General features: G+C 38.3%; 1 protein-coding gene across 8 annotated transcripts in view; it reads right to left on the reverse strand.

Moving 5' to 3' along the window:
• Nucleotides 1–2,867: 2,867 nt before the first annotated feature.
• The window catches only part of ZNF462 (zinc finger protein 462), a 153,603-nt gene continuing 130,728 nt past the window's right edge, over nt 2,868–25,742 (reverse strand). For all 8 annotated transcript variants that reach the window (XM_008963287.5, XM_034967931.3, XM_034967930.3 and 5 more), the window contains 3 exons: nt 13,092–13,224; nt 6,836–6,959; nt 2,868–5,682 (listed from right to left, as the gene is read on the reverse strand). In XM_008963287.5, coding sequence (XP_008961535.1) covers nt 5,475–5,682; nt 6,836–6,959; nt 13,092–13,224 — 465 coding nt within the window. In that variant the 3' untranslated portion in view covers nt 2,868–5,474. The remainder of the gene's footprint in view (nt 5,683–6,835; nt 6,960–13,091; nt 13,225–25,742) is intronic.

Raw genomic sequence — 25,742 nt, forward strand, 5'->3', positions numbered from 1 at the left:
AGTTCCTCCCTCCTCCTTGTTTCTAAATGACCTTATCATACTGTTTTGTGAATTGTCCCTGTAAGCCCCAAATGAAGGAAACATAAACAATATCATTGGTGCCTGCCATCAGCGTTGGCATCATAGTTTTCAGTGGGTCTTGGGCCATACAAAACTGAATAAGAATTCTTCTCTTTCTAATTAAGTCTTAACATTATTTTACAGATAACCCAAATCTGAAAGTCTAGCCTCCCAACTGTGAATATCTTGGCTATGCTAAAATATCTAGAAATTTTTAAATTGCAATAAAAGCATGCAAGATGCACGGTTGAATATTGTTATCTTCATTTTACAAATAAGGAAACTAAGACATAACGTGGTTTAAGTAGCTTGCCTGAAATCACACAATTAAGTGGGTCAGCTGGGATTTGAATCCAGGTGGGCTGACTTTAGAACCTACATTCATGATCATGGTATCTCCCTCTCTTTTGTATATCCAAGGGCATGATTAAGTTATTACTTCCATTCATGGCTGGTGTTGGTGCAAATTAATAATACCCTTTTGAATGCTAATTGTACCTTTGAAAATTTATTTTAATGAAATTATCCAAAAGTGTGGCTGGGGATGCCATGGGCAAGATATCAACTACATCATTATTTATAATATTGCAAAATCTAAAAATCTAAATGTTCAATAACTCATGAGTTACACAGTTATGTGTTTCCATTCAATATGTTATGTCGTTCTGAACATTTTTAGTTGTGAAGACTCTATAGCAACATGGAAAATATACTATTAAGTGGAAAAAAGCATGTTTTAAAATTGATTAGAGACATGTAAAAAGTGCTCAGGAATGAAACTGGTAGAAAGCATTCCTGGATATGGATGTGGGAGGCAGGAAAGTGACTTTATTTTGATGTCTCCTCTAATATCATCACATTAATAATTGTAAACATAAATTTTTAAATTCTGAAGGTAAAGACTTCTCCAATCCTTAAAGCTCCACCTGTTGGCACGAGTGGAGTGTATACACAAGTGTACAAGTGAAAGGAAGTGAGAGATAGTTTTGTTTTGCTAAACTTATTCCTCTGAGAGCTATGCCATAATGGTGGCAAATAGTGAATCAATAAGGATAGTTGCAAGGAAAAAACATAGTAATTTTTGTTAAACTTAGGACTAAAAGACTCAACGAATGTATGTGAGTAACCAATTTCTTTTATGCCTCCCTAAGTCAAATATGTTCTTTCGGATGGACAGAAAAAACACATTTACTATCAAGACCATGTTTCCCAAGGGTTGCCACTATCAATGCAGAGGTACAGTCAAAGCCTCACACCAGGAAGCTAATGGGTCCAGCAAGCCCCAAGCATCTCCAGTGGAAGGCACGTCTCCAAATGTTGCATATCTATGCTCACCATTCATGAGCTGTCAGAAGACACATCTCACGTCTGTCCTGTTTCTTGCTATAGCTAGCACCAAATATTTGCTCAGAAATCTTGGTTAAGTGCGTGAGCAATGCGGTGGGATCAGCATCCTTTACCTTCTAAAGAACAGGGTTTCTTTCTCTACCAGTTCCTGACTATGGTGGAGGCTGCTTGGTTACGTGCTCTTCCTAAGCACACTGGAAGCTCACACACTTTCCAGTCCCTTTTTGGACAGGTGGAACAATGTGACCAGATTCAGCCCATAAAAAGAGGCTGAAAGTGATGTGTGCTACTTCCTGGATCAGGCATTTGAGTGGGTGAAACACTTCCAAGCTCTCAGCGTTGACCTTGAGATTCATGTGTTGAGATGACAGCATCACCAGATGGAGCAACCCAGACTCCCGAGTCAACAGGTCTAGGACACCTCACAGACATTCACAGGGAATGTGTGTAAGAATCAAATCTCTATGGTGTTAAGCCAGAGATTTCAAGATTTGCCTTGTTGCACCCCCTACCATGACTTATATAGCAATAAATTCCATTTCTTTTACATAAACAAAGTGAGAATATGGATTAGATATGAACTCAGTAAAAGCACTGTTCATAAAATATTTCATGAAGACCATGAGAGAACAGCTGTATCGCAGTGAAGTCCATTAAGTCACTTTCTCTCCTTTCTGAAAACATACAGGATAAACTTCTCAACCTGCAGTCCTTAGAAAAGGTTGAGTATCTCTTGAGTATTCAAATATAAAATGTTACTCAGAATGCAATCTTATTGATTGATAGGGATGGGGAGGAGGAAGGGTTAGAACCAAGTTTTTAGAATGAACACTGAACAAATGATTCAGGAGCCATACTTCTAACACTGGTAGAGGCAGATAGTGTAACTCAGCTTTGAGTTAATAATTAATGCTGTTGATTTCAATTTACTTTTCTTCTAGGTTTCAGGACTATTAATTTTTCCATTGATTTATAACAGGGTAGCTCAAAGAATAAGTTAATGGTGATAATTATGGCTGCAGGATGTTCAGTAAGATAGTTTGTGGCGCAGGCTTTCATAAGCAAGGAGGGCAACATTGAAATAGATCCTGTGCAGTGGGTGTGACTTGGCAGTTAGCTTAAAATGACTGTGCTTGTGGATTCAGGGTCCCAGATGATGTTTAATCACGGGTGCTTCCTCCTTCTGAAGTTCACACATCACTTTGATTCACATTTTTGATGGAAAATACTCCTTCCCTAAAGCTCCCTCAGTTGGCGATGAATACCTGATGCAGAAATATTAACATTTGAAAATCCCAGCTCAACCTCAACCTCACCTCAGCTTTACCTTTGCTTTCCATACCTGTGTAGATTCAATGACTTAAAATATCTCGTGTACAAGCATTGAAAGGTAGTGCTATATTTCTAGATTTCATATCTGTAGTCATATCTGTAAATGATTTACAACAGATGCACATAGACACATGTGAAAAAAATTCTTTATTAATTTCTCACATTTCATTACAAAATGTATGTTGCAAACAACTTGAATAACCTACTTGTGTGTTTTTTTGTTTTTTTGTTTTTGTTTTGTTTTTAAACCCTTGGCTTCAAGGACTCAGGGTCTCCCTATCTTTTATGAAGTATTGGGAAACACTGATTACTGGAGTCAATAGGTTATCATTTTGCTATTTATTTTCTTCTCTCAAGCTCTGAAAAAAATGTCCTCTGTATAAATTAAACAACAACAAAAAATGTTGTAAATTCTATGTCATTACAGTCAACAGAATTATAATAATGCATCCAAAATGTGCGGCCACAAAATATCAGGTATATGTTTGAAAAAGAAAAAAATGACATTCTAGCCTTGTTAAAAGGATAATGGTCCCATATTTTTATTAACAGGTTAGCAAAACAAAATCCAATGGATTACAATATTTACATGTTATTTGAAAAATAAAGTAGTGATAAAAGCATGTCACAATTATTTTCTTTTTTTTTTTCCTTTTTCTTTCTTTTTTTGTTTGTTTTTTGGTAACCATTACAAACACCCAATCCAGGTATGGAACTGTTTAATACATTTGAAATGAGGCCAATTAAAAACAAATATAGACACAAAATGAATCTTTGTCTGGATAGTTCACACTTTCCCCATTTTCTGGTTTCCACATGATGGCCCCCATCCCTTAAAAAAATTAAATTAAAACAAACATCCTACAAATAAAAATTCTTAACAGTAAGAAAATAAAAGAAGAACATGCTTTTCAAGTAAGCACTTATTCCACAAATGCAACATCTTTCCATGGATTTTATTTGAAGCTGTGTGGGACACTGTCATCTCAGCAATTCCCCTTCCCTTTCTTCCCTCCCACCCTCCCACAACCCTTCCAAGTAAAAAAAAAAAACAAAACATGAAAACCAAAGGACTCACACGTGCACACATGCACACACACACTCATACACGCACACACACATCCAAGCACACACACACACGGGCTTCTAAAACCTAGGCTTCAAGAAAAGTTCTTTTCTATTTTTTGGAATGAAACCCTTTGTTCACAATCAGAACATATTATAAATGTAGGCTTAGATTTAGTCTAAGCTGCTCCCTCCTGAAAAAGCTGATATGGGGGACAGAGCAGCTGGCAGCTAGATTAAAAAAAAAAAAAAAAAAAAAAAAAAAAAGAAAGAAAGAAAGTAGTTCTCCAGGCTCCTTGTAGGATACGTTATTTCTTGTCCACTCTCACCAAAGGGATGGGATTCTAGTACATCCCCTCGTCCCCTAAATAAATGAAAACCCCCCACAAAACACAATGCCAGCAGAAACAAAACACAGATTTTAAAATCACACACAAAAGCCAGCCAATCCTAACAGAAATTATTTATGAGACGGATAATGCGTGAATTTGACAGGCAACAAAAGGGTGAGGAGGACCTCCTCATCTGGCCCACAAGCTGCATAGCTGTGCCGAAAGTTTGGTTCTTTAGTTAAATTAAAAAAAAAAAAAAAAAGAAAGTTAACTTCTTTGTTATTTCCATGTTTAAAATAAAAACATTCCTATTCACAAAAAACTAAATCTCCCTTGCCCCGAAATTAAAACAACAGTAACAACACACACACGAAAAACAATTCGTATGAAAAACTGAATTGTGCTGTGTTTGTAACACTCAAATTGATAGAAAATAAACATGTGGCAAACAAAACTCCACAATCACCTTAAAATTAGCTCACATGAATCTACCAAATTCTAAATTATAGTTGAACACTAATAAACAGCTTACCTGGAATAAAGGATGACAATTCACAAACAGTTATCTAATAATTAAAGTCTGTTTCTTTTTTTTGTTTTGTTTTTTACTAAAATAATTAAAAAAATCACAGTATTTTAAGAAATAAAACCCACATGGGGATTTTAAGCACAATTTGTGTTCCTTTCTTTAAAACTCTTTTTTTTTTCTCCATTCACCATCTTGCCCAGCAGTTCTCTCTACATTTAACCACAACGACGACAGGTAGTACTGACAAATGCAGAGAGTTCCCTTGGTTAAGTTTGAGGTACTAGGAAACAGGTGACTGTTTTATGCAAAGCAGTTTTTTTTTGTTTGTTTTCTGTTTTTTGTTTTTTGTTTTTTTTTCCCAAAGCGGCTGCAGTTAGGTCTTGAAAAAGCTTAAGGTATTAAAACTAGAAAAACGCACCAAAAGTTGTGCGTCAAAAAGTTGCTCCCCAATGAGAAGTCTTCTACCGTCATGGAGCTTCTGCTTCCACATACTGTCCAAGACCACCACAGGGTGCACCGTACCCTTGGGAGGTGCTTCCATATTCCGCAACAAATGAAACTTCCATGATGAAGATCCGGAAGAAAAGATGTAGTGATGGAAAAGGAGCCACATATTCCAACCATTTAAATAACTTTAATTTACATACTCACTCACACAGGTACCAGTGCTTTGAAAATAGATTGTTCAGTCCTAAAAAGCAGCTTTGTTCTGTCTTCTCTTTTCTGTCCCTCCCTTCTCAGCCCAAGCCAGCCCTCCCACTTTTTCATCACTGTTCAAGTAAGGTTTGATTAAGAATTTCACCAAACGCTCATTCTTTTTTGGCCTCTGCATTCTCCAGGAGAGATTTGTCGGCAGTTACTACACAGATGGCTACTGTTTCATTCTTTAGGGAAAAGTCTATCCCAATGGCCTCGTCATCTTCCTTTTCCTCTATGGAAGGCATTTTAACACTGTTCTCCATGATCTCTTTTGGGTGGATTTCTTCTCTGCTCACCTGCTTGGTGTCATTCAATGCCCTGGAAAAACATTTATCGAAGAGACAGATGAGTATAGTATATATATTTCTCTTTTTAAACAAAAAATAATAAAAACCCTCGAGTGTCTTTATTTTCCTGATCCTCAAAAAGCCTTGGGGTTTCCTTTGAACAAATGCCATGGGTGTATGACAAAATACCAAGTGATGCATCCCTGCTATATTTTGCTTAAGTCACATATTTCTGTATCTTAAAGATTTGAACTTACAGAAGTATCCATTATTATACTATATATTGATTATCCCATGTTTTCTTTCTAGATAAGCGTAATCATTTTATGTCACTTCCTCTACTGGGTCATAAGTGGTAACAGCAAGAATTGTCTTATGCTCAGAGTCATCGGCTGAACCCAGAAGCTTGGAGATTGGTTATATTTATTAAGTCTAAAAGAGTAACTCAGGTACTAAAGATTTATTTGTCAGGTCCCGAAACAAATCACGAAAACAAACTAAAAGCAAAAACCTGAAGATGGAACCCATGTCTCGGGAAGCTTGGTTATATTCTCTGAGGTCTAGACCCTTGAGGCTTCAGGGACCAAGCTTCAGGCTTCATATCACCATACAAGCCATGTTTCCTCCTGAAAAGACCATATCCTAGGTTCTCTCTGCATCTGGTGGACTAACGTGCCTTGTTGAGGGGCTGATTTTATGTTCAGGGATCTCATAAGTATTTTACAAGTATGCTCTCACCTACCTGGGAGGCAGGCAGAAGCTGGCTCTGTCCCCGAGGCAGTACATGGGAATGTTCAGGGCCACTCAGGGAATGATCAGTCAGAGAGGCAGGAACAGAAGCCAGATCTTTTGACCTCGATTCACATTCTATTATAGAATGTCACGCTAATGAAGACTAAAGGGATATTGGCTGGAGAAAACACTATACTTCTGCACACGGGCTTGAGCAGGACTGATCATTCATAAAGACGATTTTTTTCCCTCTTTGACTTGCGGCTGGGTGACCATTTTCAAAAACAACAGAAAAGGAGAAACTTGGTTCCTCACCATTGCCTCTCCTCCCACGGCCCAGAAATGTGACACAGAGGGGTGTACATACTGTCAGGGGAACCAAAACAAGAGCCCCTCCCTCCCTCCCTACCTCTTGCTTTGGACAAAGGCATCCTTGAAGTGGCCCAACTTACATGCCGTGTCTCAGCACATGTCTTTCCCACTCAGAGCCCTGTGAAAACGCCCGTCCACAAAATTCACATGGAAAACGCTTCTCAGTGTTAAGAGCAGCCCCGTGGTCAGAAAATCTCATCAGCTCTGCAAAGAGAAAGCAGAAGTGTTACCTGTGTGCTGTGGGAATCAGCAGAATAGGTAAGTCAGCATTCATTAGGATACCCTCTCTCCTACCTTCACTGATAAAGCCATGTGGTGAAAGCAATTTCCAGATTCCTTACTTTTTCTTAGGTTTCCCCCTTAGGGCATTCCTTGAATAGCATCCGAGAACTGTTTCTGGTTCTTGGGCCCCAAGACCTCATTTCGCCTCACCTCCCCAATGCTTCTATCACAAAATCTGGGTCTTTCTTGACTGAAGAGCCCCTTGCCCGAGATTCCAAAGGAATCTGAGCATTATTTTTTCCGATTTATTCTCTCCCTTGTGTGATGATTTATATCAGTGCCTCGCAGGCTAGCATCTATTCATTTCCTTTTTGACACAGGTTTATCTTTGTTCACTGAAAAGAACATAGGCTACCGAAAGCCCTGGACCAGGTTATGTGTTGTGGACCTCAGGGTTTCTACTTGTTCCAAGTAAGGCTGAAGGCTCATGACTTGTGGTCATCCATCATAGATATTATAATCAATACCTTACAGGGCGGTTATGTGCACTGAATGAGATCTGCAAGCGAAGCGTCTACCATGAACATTTATCTGGATGAGTGGGAACCAGTATGTGAACACATGTCCCCTGCTATTGAGAGATCCTGGCCAGCTGCCTGGCACCTACCCCTCAATTGGTGGTATTCATGAATACGGGGATATGCAGACATTTCTGGACGGTCTGTTGTAAACATCAAATATTGACTTAGTTGTTTTGTTTCCTCCATGGTACTAGGCACATGGTAGAAGTCTGATAAATGTGGATTGGCTGTTTAACTGTTTTCAGGCCACGTCTCCTGGCAAACTCAAAGATAAGAGATTATATGACCATTGTGTTAGCCCGAGTTCCTAGCCCATATGTGTTTCATTATACCACAGAGGGCCAAGTCTTCATGTAGGTAATAAACAGCAGGACCTTGCCAGTTCTGCAGCCGTGTTGCAAAGTGAGGGCATCGCACAGGGAAGTGTTGATCATCTTTACACTCTGATCACTCTGGTCCACACATACAAGACATTACAGGAACATGCCTCCTGGTTGAAATGCCCCCATCTAATAAGATTCTCAGGACCATGTTAACAGGATGGGGGGCTCTGTGATGCCTTAATCTTCAGCACAAACAGCTATGTGACTGGGGCCAGTTTTAACAAAAGATGAAACATTTTCTCACAAATTAAGAAGATCACCACACAAGCCATTAAAAATAATTGCACAGACTATCTTCCTTGATTCTTTTCATTGGAAATGAGACAGCACCATCTGCTCTGCGCATTAATTCCTTAGCAGGGATTATCTTGGGCAAGAAATCAACAGAATGCCTTCCTGACTCCTCCCCAACTGCATAATGAGAGGGGGGCGGGGAGGATTCTGCTTGGGTTAATTTTGATTTCTTCATGCCTGGATTCTTCTCTTTCAAATCTTCCCTGAGCTTCCTAGGCAGGACCTGCAGCGTGTCCATATTCAGTCCGGCACTTGCATTTAGAAAGGAGGTAGGCAGTGGGGTGGCTGCGAGGCTGTGAACCCCCTAAACTGAGGGTGTCTGATAAAAGTCTAAATTGCCAACAAGAGGAATAATGTTTCTGGTATACTTGTTTCTTTACCCTTAATCTGTAAATAGGAAACCAGTCATCTGTCCTTTCCAATGGCACATACTAAGTTCCATCCTCAAAGGAGGAGGCCACTGGGCACTGGCCACACTTCCAAGAGCTCTCCACCAGCCTGAGAGCTGCACGCAAGCCACCTCCTGCCCTCTGCTCCTAGAAGCTGGGATGTCTAGCAGAAACACCCGAGGCTACTGTGTGTATTTCTTTTTCCTGCCAAGAATACACCTAGATGGTGGAAAGTTGATTCTTGGTCTATTCAAAGGAGAGATGGGACAAAGGAGGCTGCTCTTTCAAGGATCGGCGAGGGGGAAGGGAAGGTTTAGGCTTGTAATTCCCATTAATGTGACTGGAAGTTACTCATGTAAATCCCCCACCCTCTGAGAGGAATACGTGCTTCTCCACCCTGAGGGCTTTTTTTTCCCCCATGTGGTAAAGCTCATGAATGTGGACACTATACTTTTTCCAGTGAGAAGAGGAGACCCTGAAGTTCTTTCCAGCCAAACCACTCCAGTGTAATGCCACAGTGCCAAGTAAAAGGGGGCTGCCAAGTAGGGTAAAATAAGGAGGTCTGCCTGGTATACCACACACATCTCAACCACCATCTTTTAAATTCGAGTTTTCTTTCTTTCCTTTTCTTTTTTATAAGGAGTCATAGGGGAGCAGAAGCCTAGAAGGGTATTTTGCCTTTATAATGCTTATAACCTTTGAAATCACATATGCTCAGCTTTAGAGATTAAAAAGCCATAATAATATCCAATGAGAAATAGTTTATTTCCAGAGGAGAAAAGGCAAGGCCACAGAGGATCATGAAGAAAAAGGAGTCTTTCTGTCAAAAGTATCCTCTCCCAGAAAACTCCGGTAACAGTGCAGAGATGTTAAGAAATCATTGTAAAGAACATACTCATGAAATGGTTTGAAAAAGAAAAAAAAAAAGCCATGCTTCTCCGATCACAACCGTTTTCCTTGTAAGAAATGGATACAGCCTCTACTAATAAAAGTAATAACTTTATAAGAACAATCAACCTACATGGTAAGGATGTTTTATTTGTCCATGTATTTTTCAGGTTAATACAGGCACAGGGTTTTTGAAAGGGTAGTGTACCTTGGCTGTCATTTCCTGCTGACTGTCTTGGTCAGGGGTTCAAGAGCCAAACTGGGGCCCCCTTCGCAAACCCATAGTCTTTAGCCCTGGCATCATGGTAGGAGGGTGAGTGCAAGTCAGGAAAAGGAACAGGGAACACCTTGGAGGGAAGTAGCCCACCAATAGGCTTCCTTAATGTTTGCAGACAGAACAAGCAGAAAACACAAAGAAATTCTGCAAAACTGCTCCTCACAGCAAGGTCCCAAGGGCCACTGAATCCACAGATTTCAGGGTCAGGTCCCCTTCAGTGAAGATTACACTACTCGAAGCACTGGGAAAGTGGTGTGCAGGGTAAGAAGAGGGCTTGCCTTTGGAGCCAGAAGATGTAAATTTGAATTGAATTTGGTCTCCAGGGTTTATATTTTTTGTTGTTGTTTGTTTGTTTGTTTTGTTTTTTACTTTGTACATGCTCTTAAATTTCCTGGGTCCTTATTTTCCCATTTGTGAAATCACAAAAATAACACCTACATTGCAGGCTTATCATTTATTAGGTGATTGCTATATTCTAGGAACTGGGTGAAGGTCTTGTGTGTTATCTCATTTAATCTTTACAACAACCAATGGAACCACACCCTGGATAGCCAAAGAAATCTTAAACAAACAGAACGAAGTTGGAGGCACCACCCTACTTGACTTCAAAGTTGACTACAAAACTACAGTAATCAAAACAGCATGGTACTGGCATAAAAAACAGATACACAGACCAACAGAACAGAATAGAGAGCCCAGAAATAAATCCACACATTCACGGTCCATCGGTTTTCAACAAAGGTGCCAAGAACACATAATGGGGAAAGGGCAGTCTCTTCAATAAATGGTATTGGAACAGGTGGATATCCACATGCAGAAGAATGAAATTAGATCCTTATCTCACACCAGATACAAAAATCGTCTCAAAATGAATTAAAAACTTGAATATAAGACCTAAAACTATAAAACTACTAGACAAAAACAAAGGGGAAAAGCTCCATGACATTGGTCTGGGCAATGATTTTTTGGATATGACCTCAAAAGCATGGGCAACAAAAGCAAAAACAGATAAACAGAATTACATCAAACTAAACAGCTTCTGCACAGCCAAGGAAACAATCAACACAGTAACAGACAACCTATGGAATGAGTGAAAATATTTGCAAACCATACATTTGATAAGGAATTAATACCCATGCTGTATTAGAAAATCAAGCAACTCAATAGAAAATCATCTGATTAAAAAATGGCAAAGGATCTGAGTAGACATTTCTCAAAAGAAGACACACAAATGGCCAGCAGGCATATGAAAAAATGTTCAACATCACTAATCATCAGGGAAATGCAAATTAAACCACAATGAGCTATCACTTCACACCTGTTACGAGGCTATTATCAAAAACAGTGAAGATAACATGCTAGAGAGAATGTGGAGATAAGCGAACTCCTGTTGCATTGTTGGTGGGACTGCAAATTAGTACACCCATTATGGAAACAGCATGGAGGTTCCTCAATCAGTTAAAAGTAGAACTACCACATTGATCTAGCAATCCCACTCCTAGGTATATCCAAAGGAAATGAAAGCAGGATATTGAAGAAATATCTGCACTCTCACGTTCACTGCAGGGTTATTCATAATAACCAAGGTAAGTAATCAAGCTAGGTGTCCATCAATAAATGAATGGATAAAGAAAATGTGGTATATACACACATGAAATACTATTCACCATTAAAAAATATGAAATCCTGTCATTTGTGACAACGTAGATAAACTTGTAGAACATTACATTAAGTGAAATGAGACAGGCACAGAGAGGCAGGCACAAATACTGCATGATCTCACTTATATGGGGAATCTAGAAAAGTCAAAGTCATACAAGCAGATAGTAGAATGGTGGTTACCAGGGGCTCGGGGTTTGGGGAGATATTGTTCAAAGGATACAAAATTTCAGTCAGATAGGAAAAATAAGCTCAAGAGATCTATTGTACAACACAGTGACTACATTTAATAACAACATATTGTATACCTGACAATTGCTAAGAGAGTAGATTTTAAGTGTTCTCACCATAAAAAATGACAAGTATGTGAGGTAATGCATATGTTAATTAGCTTGATTTAATTTTCCACAATGTATATGTATTTTGAAACATGTTGTACATCATAAATATATACAATTTTTATTAAAATAATTTTAAAAAGTAAATTTAAAAAGTCCAAAATCTGAAGTTTTAAAGTTAAAAAAAATCTTTACAACAATCTTAGGAGGGAGGTGATATTATTCTCATTATTATGATTGTGATTATTTCACAGATGATGAATGTACAAGGAAATACAATAATTTACCCCAAGCCATCTAGACAGTAAGTAGCAGAACTGGAAACCAAATTCAAGCAGGCTAAATGTACAGTCCTCTCTAGTCATGAGATTAAAGAAAAATGTTATATAAAAACGACCAGCACTGAGGCTAGCACATAATGATGCTCAGTAATGGCAACCAGTACTATTCTCATCTCTGGGTCAATATCTGCAATGTTGATTTCTGATGTTTATGTTATCCACGTGCTTCTGATAAATCTGCAATAACTAAAGTAACATATCTCAACCTATATTCTTGTATGTATAGTCTGGGGTTTTTCACAATATTCTATGTTGAACAATATAGAAAACCAACTCTGAATCACATAAATGTATATCCACAACTAAATATACTTTTGAAAACTTTTTCATTTTGAAATAATTATAGACTCACAGGAAGTTAGAAAAATAGTACCAAAGTCCCACAAAACCTTCCCCAGTGTATTCTGTAAATACATAGTTGAATGAAAGAGGTGGTCTCCCTTTCTCTCTCTTTACAAAGCAAGTCAGAGCACAAAGGGGGTTAAGAAAAGGGCCACGCAGAGGGACATCAGGGGGTAGGGGCTCAAGTTCTTTGCACCACCCTCCCCTACAGTTCCAGCAGTGTGTGCCCCAGCAGCAATTTTAAATATGCATTCAACTGGAAGTTCATTCTCATTCCTCTAGAGCTCTACAGTGTCATCCATCTTGCTGTCTGCTTGTCCTTATTCTGAAGATTCCCTAGATACCAGTTTTCCTTATTAAAAACAAATCACTGCCATCTATTTTTCAACAAACATATATCTATAATTAGGGAGAAAATGTCTGTTTTCCTTGGCGTTTCTATAGCTGGTAATAGTTTACAAAGACACAGCTCTTGATGTGTTTCCTAAGTCAGTCTGTTCTGCTACTTAACTAAGAAGGATCATTCCTTCTGTTACTCCTACAACAACCTCCTGCCTCCCTTCTGTCTCACTACGGACATGCCAGATGCCATCTGGGATTGGGAGGGCAGGATGAGACTAACCTCTGTCTTCAGCCTTGCTGTTCATTTCTTCTTCCTTGTCCTCATCATCGCTGCTGGAGCTCTCCATTTTCTCCTTCATCTGTTCCAGCTGATCCAAGTTAACCCGTCCAACCAGCTCAAAGTTACGGCTTACCTGAAAAAGGCCCAAACAAATGATGGAATAATAAACCGCAGACCAAATGGGGTTCTCCCTGATGGAGAGATCTTTCTAACATCATTTTCCTGTGACTGTGGTTTTGCAACCAGGACCAAACAACTCCGGGGCCTAAGAGGTCTTTTTCTTCGTTTTGACTCTTTTGGAGATGGAGCTGCCCTTTGCTCCCACATTCCATCATTTTCACCGCAACTTTTGTACACTGGACCTTCATTACCAAACTTGTGAAGAAACATGAGCTATAGTACACAGGAGACCAAAAGTAAAATGAAGGCTAGAGTATAGAGTAAATATCCAAAACACATTTTTTTTTGTAGTTGAATTCAAAGGTGTAACTCTCATAACAACCCAAGTTTCAAATACTTCTGCAGGTGAAGAAGTTCTGCAAGCATGCCGACCACTAGCAATGAGACACAATACAACCTTCTTTGCCACGATCCCATCAACCAGGGTGTTGCAGGCTGTCCCAGCTTAGGCCAGATGACAGCCATCTGATCCTTAACTCTAGTTTAAATGGAAGATAATATTATTACTATTAGTGTTACTACTGTTTTTGAAGCTGACCACAGCCTATGTATCAAGGCTGGGATTATCTGAGAAAAACCTAGATGACTAACCCCTAAAAGCCCTTTAAAAGTGTTAACTACGGCTGGTTTTTATTTATGTAAAATGTGGTCAGAATAATGTGGGAATCCAAGCTTTCTTCAAAGTATCATTGGAGGGAAACAAAAATCTACACTAAGAAAAGTCTTTAATGATTTTTCCATTTTGGGTTCTCAGATCAATGGCAACACAAAATTTACCTTCATCATGAATCGATTTTCAGAACCTCTCCAGTTGAATGCATAGAATGATCAGGCATGACAAGCTGGTGCAGGGCTAAAGTCAAAAAATTGCCATGGGCTACGCCTTCTATGTAAGGTGTTATGCTCCCCTTGTTGGAGGCCTGGGGAGGGGACATACAAGATGAATGAGACCTGGTTCTGGCCTCCAGAGGCTCACAGTTGAGTTGAAGAGGGAAGACAGACATCATTAATTAGATTCCGAGGCCGACTTCCCTAGCTGCCACAGTAGGGCACAGCTAGATGATGAGGACACAGCTAGATGATGAGGACACAGGAGAGGAAAGAGATAATTTACAAGACAATTCCAAAATAGTCTCTGGGACCAGACTGGAACAAAGATTTGCTGAATGCCACCAATTCCATGTGCCTGGCAGATGGGAACATCATTATCGACTGTGACAAATGTAAAGAGCCTCAGCGTACCAGGCCTTAGACACTGAGACTGAATACTGTCCCAACAACATCCTGTAAGAGATAGGTAGCATTCAGGAGGAGAACAACTCAGGGAAAAACCTCTTTTAAAACAGGAGAAACAATACACTGATCTATCTATAACAATGAAATCCATGAAATTAGTTAACTTTGAAAACAACTCAACATGGGGGTGGACAAGACGCAGACAACAATGCCAACGCTAAGCAAGCAGGGAAGGCAACTTCTTGTTTTTCTCAGTTAAAAAAGCTATAAAAATTAAGGGACTAAGGCAAGAGGAGAAAGAGGTCAATTCCGAATCCTGATTTCTCTTTCTTCCCCTCTAAGTCCACAGTAACGGTTTCCAAAGGACTTTTGCTTGTAGCACCTTACTAACTAGGGCTTTAACATTTTCATTGATTTCCTTTTATGACATAAGAGCAAAAAGGGATAGCACAAGAAAATGCTCTTTGAAGTCAGACAGACCTGAGTTCAAGTTTAGGATTTGCCACTAACCACTAGATTCTGGATAAATCACTCAGTATATGTCCTTGATATCTTCATTTGTAAAAGGAGGTCAGCATAGTGCTTGAGACACAACAGTCCCCCAAAATGTAATTTCCTTCCCCTTTCTGGGAATGTGAGCCTTTTCTAGTTTTGGCTCTTGGGAATGCTTACAACAAGCATTGTAAATGCATATTTACGAAGTTATGTTTAGCCACAAAGTCTACATTTTAGCCAAATAGCATTCATGATAAATATTTGAATAAAAAGTTTTCTGGCTTGCTAGTTTTTCAGGAAAAGTGGGCAAGGTTCCAATTTGCCTAATTTTTAAACATATTTGAAGAGAAGTATTTTTAAGTGACTAGCACATAAAAGGCAGCCTTTCCTGGGCCACTTTCTCCTGCACTTCTCACCATTAGGAATCAGGGAAACTATAAATATGTGTAAAGGACATGAGGGGTGGGCTGTCACCAGGAAACAAAAACAATGAAACCAAGGAGACCAAAGAAGAATCCTCAAACATCTGCTTTAATCCAGTTGTTTTAATTCATTCATTCATTCATTCATCAAGGATTCCTGGAGGGCTGGCTTGCTGTGTGCCAGCCTCTGGGGTCCACACTGGAACCCCTGCTTCCTTTGGAGCTCTTGGTGACAGAAGGAGATCTGTCACCAAACCAAATGTTATTTTTTTCCCCCTCATTCTGGGTTTTTTTGAAGACTGTATTTGTCCATTTTCCCAGCACCATCATCCCTTCACTGGAAAACTGTTAACATTTTAAATTCTGCATGATTTTAAAATAGTACATGACATTTTCACAGTATGATGTTCATCCCAGGCTAACCCAGGATTTATTTGGTCCTGAAGATTTCTAAAATCTTTGCTAGGCAATTAAAAGATTCAAAAATGAGAACTAAAATTTTTGCTATGTAATTAGAAGATTTTAAAATAAAAACTCTTTATTGTTTTGGGTTATGACGGTATTTGAAATCCCCAAGTCATCTATCCAAATATTAATCCTAACACAAAAGGAAGACTCTTTTCCGCATTCCTGAGCCCATTATCATCTTTTACCTGGATTACTGCCAGCTCCTTCCCCTCCCACGTTGGTCTCCTAGCACCTACTCTTGTCCCTTCTTGTACCTGATTCTTTAGTGTGGTCAAAGCAATCTTTAACAAAATGTAAATCTCTTCATGTCAGTCTCTGCTTGCCCTGAGGATGAAATACACATTTCTTAACTGTCGTTTACATGGCGGGCTCTCATGTTATTCTGGCCCATCTTCTCCAGGCTCCCCCTTGCTCCCACCACCCTGAACTTACTGAGGTCCTGCAATATGGCAGGCCCTCGAGGAGTCTATGCCTCCACCATCTCACCTGTCTGAAACTCTCTCATGCCTGCTGGCTTCATGTGTTGAGTCCTTAATCTCCTAGCCCTGCTTCTGTCACTTCTTCTGGGAGACCTTCCCTAAACTCCTCCTGTGTTTGACATCCTTGCTCCATGTGTTCACAGCATTCTGCACCCCGCCTTCAAGAGCTCACCCCATTCAGTAATGAATTGTTTATGGCCTGCCCCTCCCCAGTCCAACTACAAACTATGAGGACAGACTTGCTGTGAGTCTTACTTACAGCTGAACCCCCACTGGCCAGCACAGTGTCTAGATTAAGAGAGGGTGTTATTCTCACCTCCTGGCTACCGGATATCTTCATTTTCATTTAAAATAGTTTCTTTTATATAAACATTCACAAAAAATTTATGAAAATAAGAAAAACTCATTTAAAGTCCAACTACCTATACATAATAACTGTTAATGAATTAAAGTAGTTCTGTATTCCTGTTCTCTGTCTGTAGATTATTTACATTGCTGTTATCATTTTAAAACAAACAAGTGTATATCCAACTTTTTCATGCCTGGCATAGTGTACACATCATTCTCTGAATAAACATAATTTTTAATCACTGCATAGCATTTCATCAAGTAGGCATATGATAGTTTACTTGACTATTCATTCCCGTATGAATTTACGGTAGATGATTTCTGGCTTTTCACTATTAAAAATGTTTGTTACAAAAAGTAATAAACCTTATTGTATTTAAGCCTTTCTTTCATGCTTAGTTTTAATTTTATAGGCTAAATTTCCAGATGTGAAATTACAGGGTCAAAGTCAAAGGGTATAGACTTTATAAAAGTTCCCATATATTTTGAACTGATTACACTACTTTTTGGGCCCGGAGATTGGTGGGTATTTGAATAACTCCTTGATGATGCAGATGACATATTGAGAGAAACACACTTGTTTCCTCTAAAGATGAGAAGCAGTTTATTATCATTTCCCCAAAGGCCCACAACAAAGGGAGAAGGAGCAAGCTTAAGAGTTTGAGATTTAGAACCCGGCTCCTTCCAGGCTCTTTCTGCAGGCAAAAGAAGCCGTATATGTTCTTGAAGGGTGGATTGTTCAGATACATAATAATTCAGACTAGAAACCTATATGCAGATCTTTATTCCTGTGAAAGCTATCTGTGAATGCCCATTCACTCAAGGTCCCCTGTGAAGGCTACTAACCCAGAGTTTGGTGAAGTCATCTGTCTAATGAGAATGTGAGATGAGGGCTGGCTGCGGTGGCTCACACCTGTAATGCCAGCACTTTGGGAGGCTGAGATGAGTCGATCACTTGAGGTCAGGAGTTTGAGACCAGCCTGGCCAACATGGTGAAACCCCGTCTCTACTAAAAATACAAAAATTAGCCAGGTGTGGTGACGGGTACCTGTAATCCCAGCTACTTGGGAGGCTGAGGCAGGAGAATTGCTTAAACCTGGGAAGTGGAGGTTGCAGTGAGCCAAGATCATGCCACTGCACTCCAGCCTGGGTGACAGAGCAAGACTCCGTCCCAAAAAAATAAATAAATAAATAAAAATAAAAGTGAGATGAGGTGTCAAATGTTTTATCCTTTAACAATGAAGTGAGGACACTGCAAAACCACTTCCACACTTGTCTATTTGTTGGCTTTTAACTATTCAGTAAAATGGTTTAGATCTGGTCTTAGCATGTATTTCCATACTTCTGGCATATTCTAAGGTGATAATAATTATATGTGATTTACAAATATTATCAAGTTGAATATGCATTTTCATATTGTACTAGGATAGCAAACCCAGTCTGATAGAAGACTGATATGAATGTGCTTGCTAATGATAGAATGGAACTGGAACCCTTGTCTTCAGATTACATTGCAGGCATCAAATAGGACAGATTGAGATTGAGAAAGTCCACTTAATGTTTCCAGAATTTTTAACTCTAAGGTTGCCCCTCTTACTTAACATTTGTAGCTTCAAAAAGATGCTCATATTACCTAATACTGCATGCTGATGTTAAAAAGAATGTGCAGTGCTGTGAAGATTTTGAATGACTTATAACACAGGCTGGTAAACTTTTTGTGTAAAGGGCCAGATAAGTAAATATTTTTAGGCTTTCTGGACTCTATAGTCTTTGTTACAACTATTCAACTGCTGTTGTAGCTCAGAAGCAACCATAAACAATAAGTCAATGGATGACCATGGCTGTATTCCAATAAAGCTTTATTTAGGGAAAGTGAAATCTGAATTTCATATTTCACATTACAATTTTTTTGATACTTTTTCAATCACTAAAACATGTCAAGACCATCCTTAGAGAGTGGACCATATAAAAAAGGAGGTGGACTAGATTTGGTCCATGCACCATAGTTTGCCAACCCCTAACGTACCAAGTGGTCTACTCAACAGACAGATCTTCTTTGTCTGTCCTTAAAAATCAGAATGGGAATGAGGGAAAGAAAACAGTGGGACAAAGATTCAGCAAAGTATTGTCTCTACGATTTCTTACAGCAAGATGGTCAAAAGTGCAGGTAAAAAAATCTTGAATTCTCAGATAAGAGCACCTCAATTAGAGTTCTTGTAAAAGCTTCAAGGAAGGATATTCAAAGTTTGTCCATACAGTCCCAAATGGTAGAATGTCTGTTTTCCATGGCTGAATAATATTCCATTGTGTGTTTATGTACCACTTTTTAAAAAATTCATCCATCAATGGATAGTTAGGCTGCTTCCATGTCTTGGCTATTCTATTGTGAATACTGTTGCAGGGAACATGGGAGTGCAGTAGCTCTTTGAGACACTGATTTTGTTTCCTTTAGTTAAATATCCAGAAGTGGGATTGCTGTATCATATGGTAGTTCTATCTTTAATTTTCTGAGGAGCTTTCATGCTGTTTTCTCTAATGGCTCTCCCAATTTACATTCCTATCAACAGTGCACAAGGGTTCCCCTTTTCTTCACATATATCAAACCATCACATTGTACACCTTACATATATACAATTTCATTTATCAATTATACCTCAATAAAGCTGGAGGGGGGAAAGAAAGAAAAGATATTCAGCCAAACAAACCAGTTAGGCAGTATTGAAGTTCTATGGAACCTGAGCCATGAAACTATATTTGTTGTGCACTGTGCTCCTCTCCAATTTTAAAACTACCTCTTATCAAGCAAGTAACATGCTGAATTGTGCTTCTTTGTTTAAACTTGTCTCACCTAGTTGCTTATAAACTCTTCCAGGGTAGCAACCATTTCTTACTTAGCTTTATAGGCTCAGTGCAGAGTCATACACTTGACACACAATAAATGCTATTTGAATTTACCAGTAACATGAAAACCCATGAGAGATCATAAGGTATAAAGACTTCATAATATTGCCATAAGATCAACCTATAGAATAGGAGAAAATTTTTACAATCTACCCATCTGACAAAGGGTTAATATCCAGAATCTACAAAAAACTTAAACAAATTTACAAGAAAAAATCAAACAACCCCATCAAAAAGTGGGCAAAGGATATGAACAGACACTTCTCAAAAGAAGACATTTATGCAGCCAACAGACACATGAAAAAATGCTCATCATCACTGGCCATCAGAGAAATGCAAATCAAAACCACAATGAGATACCATCTCACACCAGTTAGAATGGCGATCATTAAAAAGTCAGGAAACAACAGGTGCTGGAGAGGTTGTGGAGAAATAGGAACACTTTTACACTGTTGGTGGGACTGTAAACTAGTTCAACCATTGTGGAAGACTGTGGTGATTCCTCAAGGATCTAGAACTAGAAATACCATTTGACCCATCCATCCCATTACTGGGTATATACCCAAAGGATTACAAACCATGCTGCTATAAAGACACATGCACACGTATGTTTATTGTGGCACTATTCACAACAGCAAAGACTTGGAACCAACCCAAATGTCCATCAATGATAGACTGGATTAAGAAAATGTGGCACATATACACCATGGAATACTATGCAGCCATAAAAAAGGATGAGTTCATGTCCTTTGTAGGGACATGGATGAAGCTGGAAACCATCATTCTGAGCAAACTATCACAAGGACAGAAAACCAAACACTGCATGTTCTCACTCATAGGTGGAAATTGAACAATGAGAACACTTGGACACAGGGTGGGGAACATCACACACTGGGGCCTGTCATGGGGTGGGGGTAGGGGGAAGGGATAGCATTAGGAGATATACCTAATGTAAATGACGAGTTAATGGGTGCAGCACACCAACATGGCACATGCATACCTATGTGACAAACCTGCACGTTGTGCACATGTACCCTAGAACTTAAAGTATAATAATAATAATAAAATTGCCATAAGATTTGCATCCCATGAAATAAAGTTGCTTGTTAATGAGAGAATAAAAGTAGGCACTTTCTAAATGATTTTGTTTCAATACTTACCAAATAACTATTGTGCTAAAAATGCCCCCAGTAGTTTTTACGTGTATCACTTATCCCTTACGACCATTGTGCAGTAAATGTGTTGCCTTCTATATTTGTAGATGAAGATCACAAAACAGGTAAGTGATGAAGCCAGGATTAGTTAGGACTCAGATCTCCAGATGACACAGCTCAAGCTTTTCCCATTATAATGCAAATCATCTGCAGAAATGCAAAATTACTCACAAAATATGTCAAAACTACCATGGCTATACTGGCTGAACACAGGAATGAGAAAGAAAAAGTATTAACAATAACGTTATGTTGCAAAATGTGATGGGATAGAACAGTAGCATCCTTTCCGAATTTTTTTCAAAATAAAAGCCTAAGAATATTAAAAACAAAGAATCATAGAGTACCCAGAAGGATATAGAGCACAGAAGTCAAGGAAGGTATCTACTTTCTTTTGCAATCACTGTGTTACAATCAGAAAACATATTTCCATCATACCTAACTTAGCAAAAGTCCAGACAAAATCACTTATTTGGAGACACTCAGCATAACTTCAGACACAAGTACTCAAGGAAGCGAGGTGAAAGACATAATTAAGAAAGGCTCAGAGCTTTGTGGCTGGCTAGTTAAGCAGCTGTCAATCTCCTGGACCCAAAATACAGAGGGAAAAGATGCTAATGGATGCTGCCACATTTTGCTTATTTGAACAGGATACTTAAAATTTCATATTTGAAAAGTTGATTTCATTTATTGATTTATTTAACAAACAATTCCTGAGGCTTTACTGTATGCTGGGCACTAGGTTAGATTTTGAAAGAAAGGTGAGATAAATAAATGTGCCTTAAGAAAGGAAGGAGAAAAGTTCTATGGAAGCTTTGAATCTGGGACAAAGAATTTTGACTGGGGAGTTTAGTGGATGGTTTCGAAGGCACAGGTAAAGAACATCTTCAAATGTCTATTTGAGAAATACTGTTTAAGGTTTTGCCAGACACACCCCTCTGAAAAAGTCACACCTCTTGCTCATCTAATTCTGGTTTCTCTGTCTTCTACAACACACGGAAGAGACAGAGCTGTAGTTAACAAACCAAGAAGCAGAACTACAGGAGGGAAAGCAGAAACGAAATGGCATAGTCTTCTAGAGAAGCCTTCAGCTTGCAGAAATCATTGTTGTTGATAAAGCTAAAGCTGCTAGCATTTAGTTCAGAAATAAAAAGCAATCCAAAAAAAATGTGGCCAAAGGTGTGTTTTATGATTTGGGAAAAAATTCTTCTTATGATTTATTTGGGAAGAATCTTTGGAGAAAGATTCTTTGTTTATTTCTCATTTCCTTTTCTGGAAACAAATGTCCTAAGTGACTTTTTTGGCCACTGTGGATTTCACTAGTGCAAAAAACTGAGCAATTTTATTAGAATAACTAAAATGTTGATGATTCCTTCTGAGCTTAATGTTTTGCTGTTTTCCCCAAACTGGCAAAAAGTAAGATATGAGTTTCTTAAGAGTTCAACTGCCTGAGGCTCCATTTATATAAAAAATTAAAAACATTTCAAAGTAAATTCAATTAGTGAATGTGTATTGCCTGAATAGACTATCCTTCTAAATTTAATACACTGAACATGACAATTTTACGAGCGGACCAAGTTAGAGATAATATATTTTTATGTTCCTTAAACTAGCAAAGAGAGTTCAGAACCATAAAGAACACTAACAAGGTATTGCATATAAACTTTCTTTTAAAAAAAAGTGTGTGTATTTTTTAAATGTAAGAAGTACAAGGTTTGTTTTTCTTCATGACTTTAAGGTTCCTAAAGATGTTGTCTTAGGCTGGGCACAGTGCACACACCTGCAATTCCTGTACTTTGGGAAGCCAAGGTGGGAGGATTGCTTGAGCCTAGGAGTTTGAAGATGCAGTGAGCTATGATTGCGCCATTGCACCTCAGCCTGGGCAACAGAGCAAGACCCTGACTCAAAAAAGAAAAAATGTTGTCTTCATCTTTCAACAGTATTGCTAATAAAGGGCATTACTGATAAATAATTCACTATGTGTGTTGGGGGGTAGAATGTTGGGGGACAGAGAATGCAGGGAGTGAAGGAAGGGAGAGGGAAGTAAAGGGGAGGGGGAGAGGAGGGAGAGACTACACTAGTCAACCTTCTAGAGGACCCACTGAGATTAAAAACAGACAGGGAGTCACAGGATAAAAAAATAAAATTTCAAATAACCTGCACTGTTTCCTTTAGATCCTAAGAGATTACAAGTGATGCCTTGCTCACTAGTAACAAAGATAAAGATCTAGGAGGAAAGATTGTGTTTATCACCTATAAAATGAGGGTTCTGATGGTTATCCCTTTTGCACTCTGGCTTCTGAGGATAAACATGCAGCCTAAATCGACTGCACTGGAGATTTTGGTTCTTAAAAAGGAATGGTATATTTGACTTTAAGGACCTTTCTTGCTGGTACCAGGATTCTGTCCAGTCCGTGAATGATATAGTCTGACATCTTTATAGATGTTCCTGAGGTTTATAACCTTTGCAGGCAGAATTCAGAAGTCCAGTTTTGAATGTTCAGTTCTTTTTAATGAAATCCTTTAACTGAAAATACATTCTACGTGTCTTATAGTTTATTCCGTAGAGTCTCCCCACCACACAAATCACCTAATGCTATTTGTAGAAGAATATAATGAGCAATGCACTGTTTTACTGGGAAAAAAAAGTGAATCCCTGTTTGGAACCAATTGCTAAGTCTATTCCACATTAATCCGGATCTTGAGTATCTTGTTGATATAGCTGTTCTCAGGATGAACGTCATAAAGACTACAGGAAATTAACATTTGTTGAAGACCTACTGTGTGTTGGGTTATGGGAAACTTGCATCTGTTTTAGGTATTGAGGTATAATTTACCTACCATAAAATTTATCTATTATAAGTAAACAACTCAATGATGTTTAAGAACACTCTCATCACTCTGAGAAGCTCCTTCATGTCCTTTGTAATCAATCCCTGCTCCCATCTTCCAGGCCCAAGTAACCTCTTAGCTGCTTCCTGTCTCTATCGTGTTGCCTTTTCTAGAAATTTCATATAAACAGAATCATAAAATACGTAGTCTCTTGTGTCTAGCTTCTGTCCATGTAACATTTTTTGGATTCCTCAATGCCGTTAAATGTATCAGTAGCTCATTCTTTTTCATTGCTGAATAGTACTCCATTGCATGGATATGCCATATTTTATTTATCCATCCATTTTATGTGAAGGTAGGATAGGTCAGATGGCAAGTGTACGTTTAACTTATAAACAAATGCCAAACTGCTCCAAAGTGGCTATGGTATTTTACATTCCAATCAGCAATGTATGAGATTCCAGTTTGTCTACATACTTGCCAACACTTTGATACTATCAGCCTTCTTAATTTTAGCCATGCTAGCTAGTGGTTGGGGAGTAGAATCTTATTATTGTCTTAATTTATATTTCCCAAGTGGTGAATCAAGTTGAACATCTTTTCATGTGCTTATTTGCCATTTGTATATCTATCTTCTTTGGTAAGGTGTCTATGCAAATCTTGTGCTCATTTTTAACTGAATTGCTTATCTTCTTATTGTTGAGTTGTAAGATTTCTTTAAATATTTTGGTTAAAGCCCTTTGTTAGATAATTACTTTGCAAATATTTGCTTCTAGTCTGTTGCTTGCCTTTTCATTTTCTTAATGGTGTCTTCTTTTTTCTTTCAGTTGTCCATAACTTTTGCATCATATATAAAATTTTTTTCCCTAACCCAAGATGATATAATCTTCTATTATTCTTCTGAAAGTTTCATAGTTTTAGCTCCCACATTTAAGCTTATGGTCCACTTTGTTTTCTGTCTGTGTGTGTGTGTGTGTGTGTGTGTGTGTGTGTGTGTGTGTGTGTAGAGAGAGTGCTGTAAAGGTCAAGGGTCATAATTTGCATACACAAATCCAATTGTTTCAGCACCATTTAAAAAAAATCATCCTTTCCCTATCACCTTAACACCTTTTATGAAAATCAACTGACCACATATATGAGGGTTTATTTCTTGACTTTTGCTTCTGCACTACTGATCTATGCATCTATCTTATGTCAATTTACAGTGAGTTTTGAAATCAAGATGGGTGAATCCTCTGATTTTGTTGTTTCTCCACACTAGGATATTCTATAGGTCATTTGCATTTCCATATAAATTTTAGGGCCAGTTTGTCACTTTCTACCCCCAAAAAGCCTACTGGGATTTTGATAGAGATTATGTTGAATCTGTATATGATTATGAAAAGAATTACCAATATTGAGTCTCCTAATTAATAAACATGGTATATACTGCATTAATTTAGTTTTATAAATTTCTCTCAGCAACACTGTAGTTTTCAGTGTATAGTTCTCATGTTAAATGTATTCTTAAGACTTTTATTCTTTTTGATGTTATTGTACATGAAACTGATCTTCTTAAAATTTCATTTTCCAGTTGTCCATTACTAGTATACAGAAACATAACTGATTTTTGTATATTGATTTTATATCTTGCAATCTTGCTAAGCTCATTCATGTTCTAGTAGCTTTTTTTTTTTGTAGATTCTGTGGATTTTCTACCTATAAAAATCAAATTGTCTATAAATAAAAAGTTGTGTTTCTTCCTTTCCAATTCTCATGCCTTTAATTTCTTGTTTTAGCATTATGGTCCTTGACTTTTATACTTGAATTTTCAGCATAATTCTGTTTAGTACATTGTACACTGATACCCCTATTCCTCTCTCATGAACCCTGAAATCAGGTGTTTGTATATCTTTCCCCCTAACAAATGACCATTTTTAGCCAGCACATAATTCCACTGGCTGTCAGCCAAAAATTCAGTTTCAATAGCACTGCCATCTTTACTTACAAAAGTCTTTGGAGAATTATTTCAAAAATTCAAATTGCATTTTGTACTCATCATGTAGGGAAAAAAGATTAGAAAATGAGAAAAAAAGTACT

Source organism: Pan paniscus, chromosome 11, assembly GCF_029289425.2.
Source record: "Pan paniscus chromosome 11, NHGRI_mPanPan1-v2.0_pri, whole genome shotgun sequence".
NCBI lineage: Eukaryota > Metazoa > Chordata > Mammalia > Primates > Hominidae > Pan > Pan paniscus.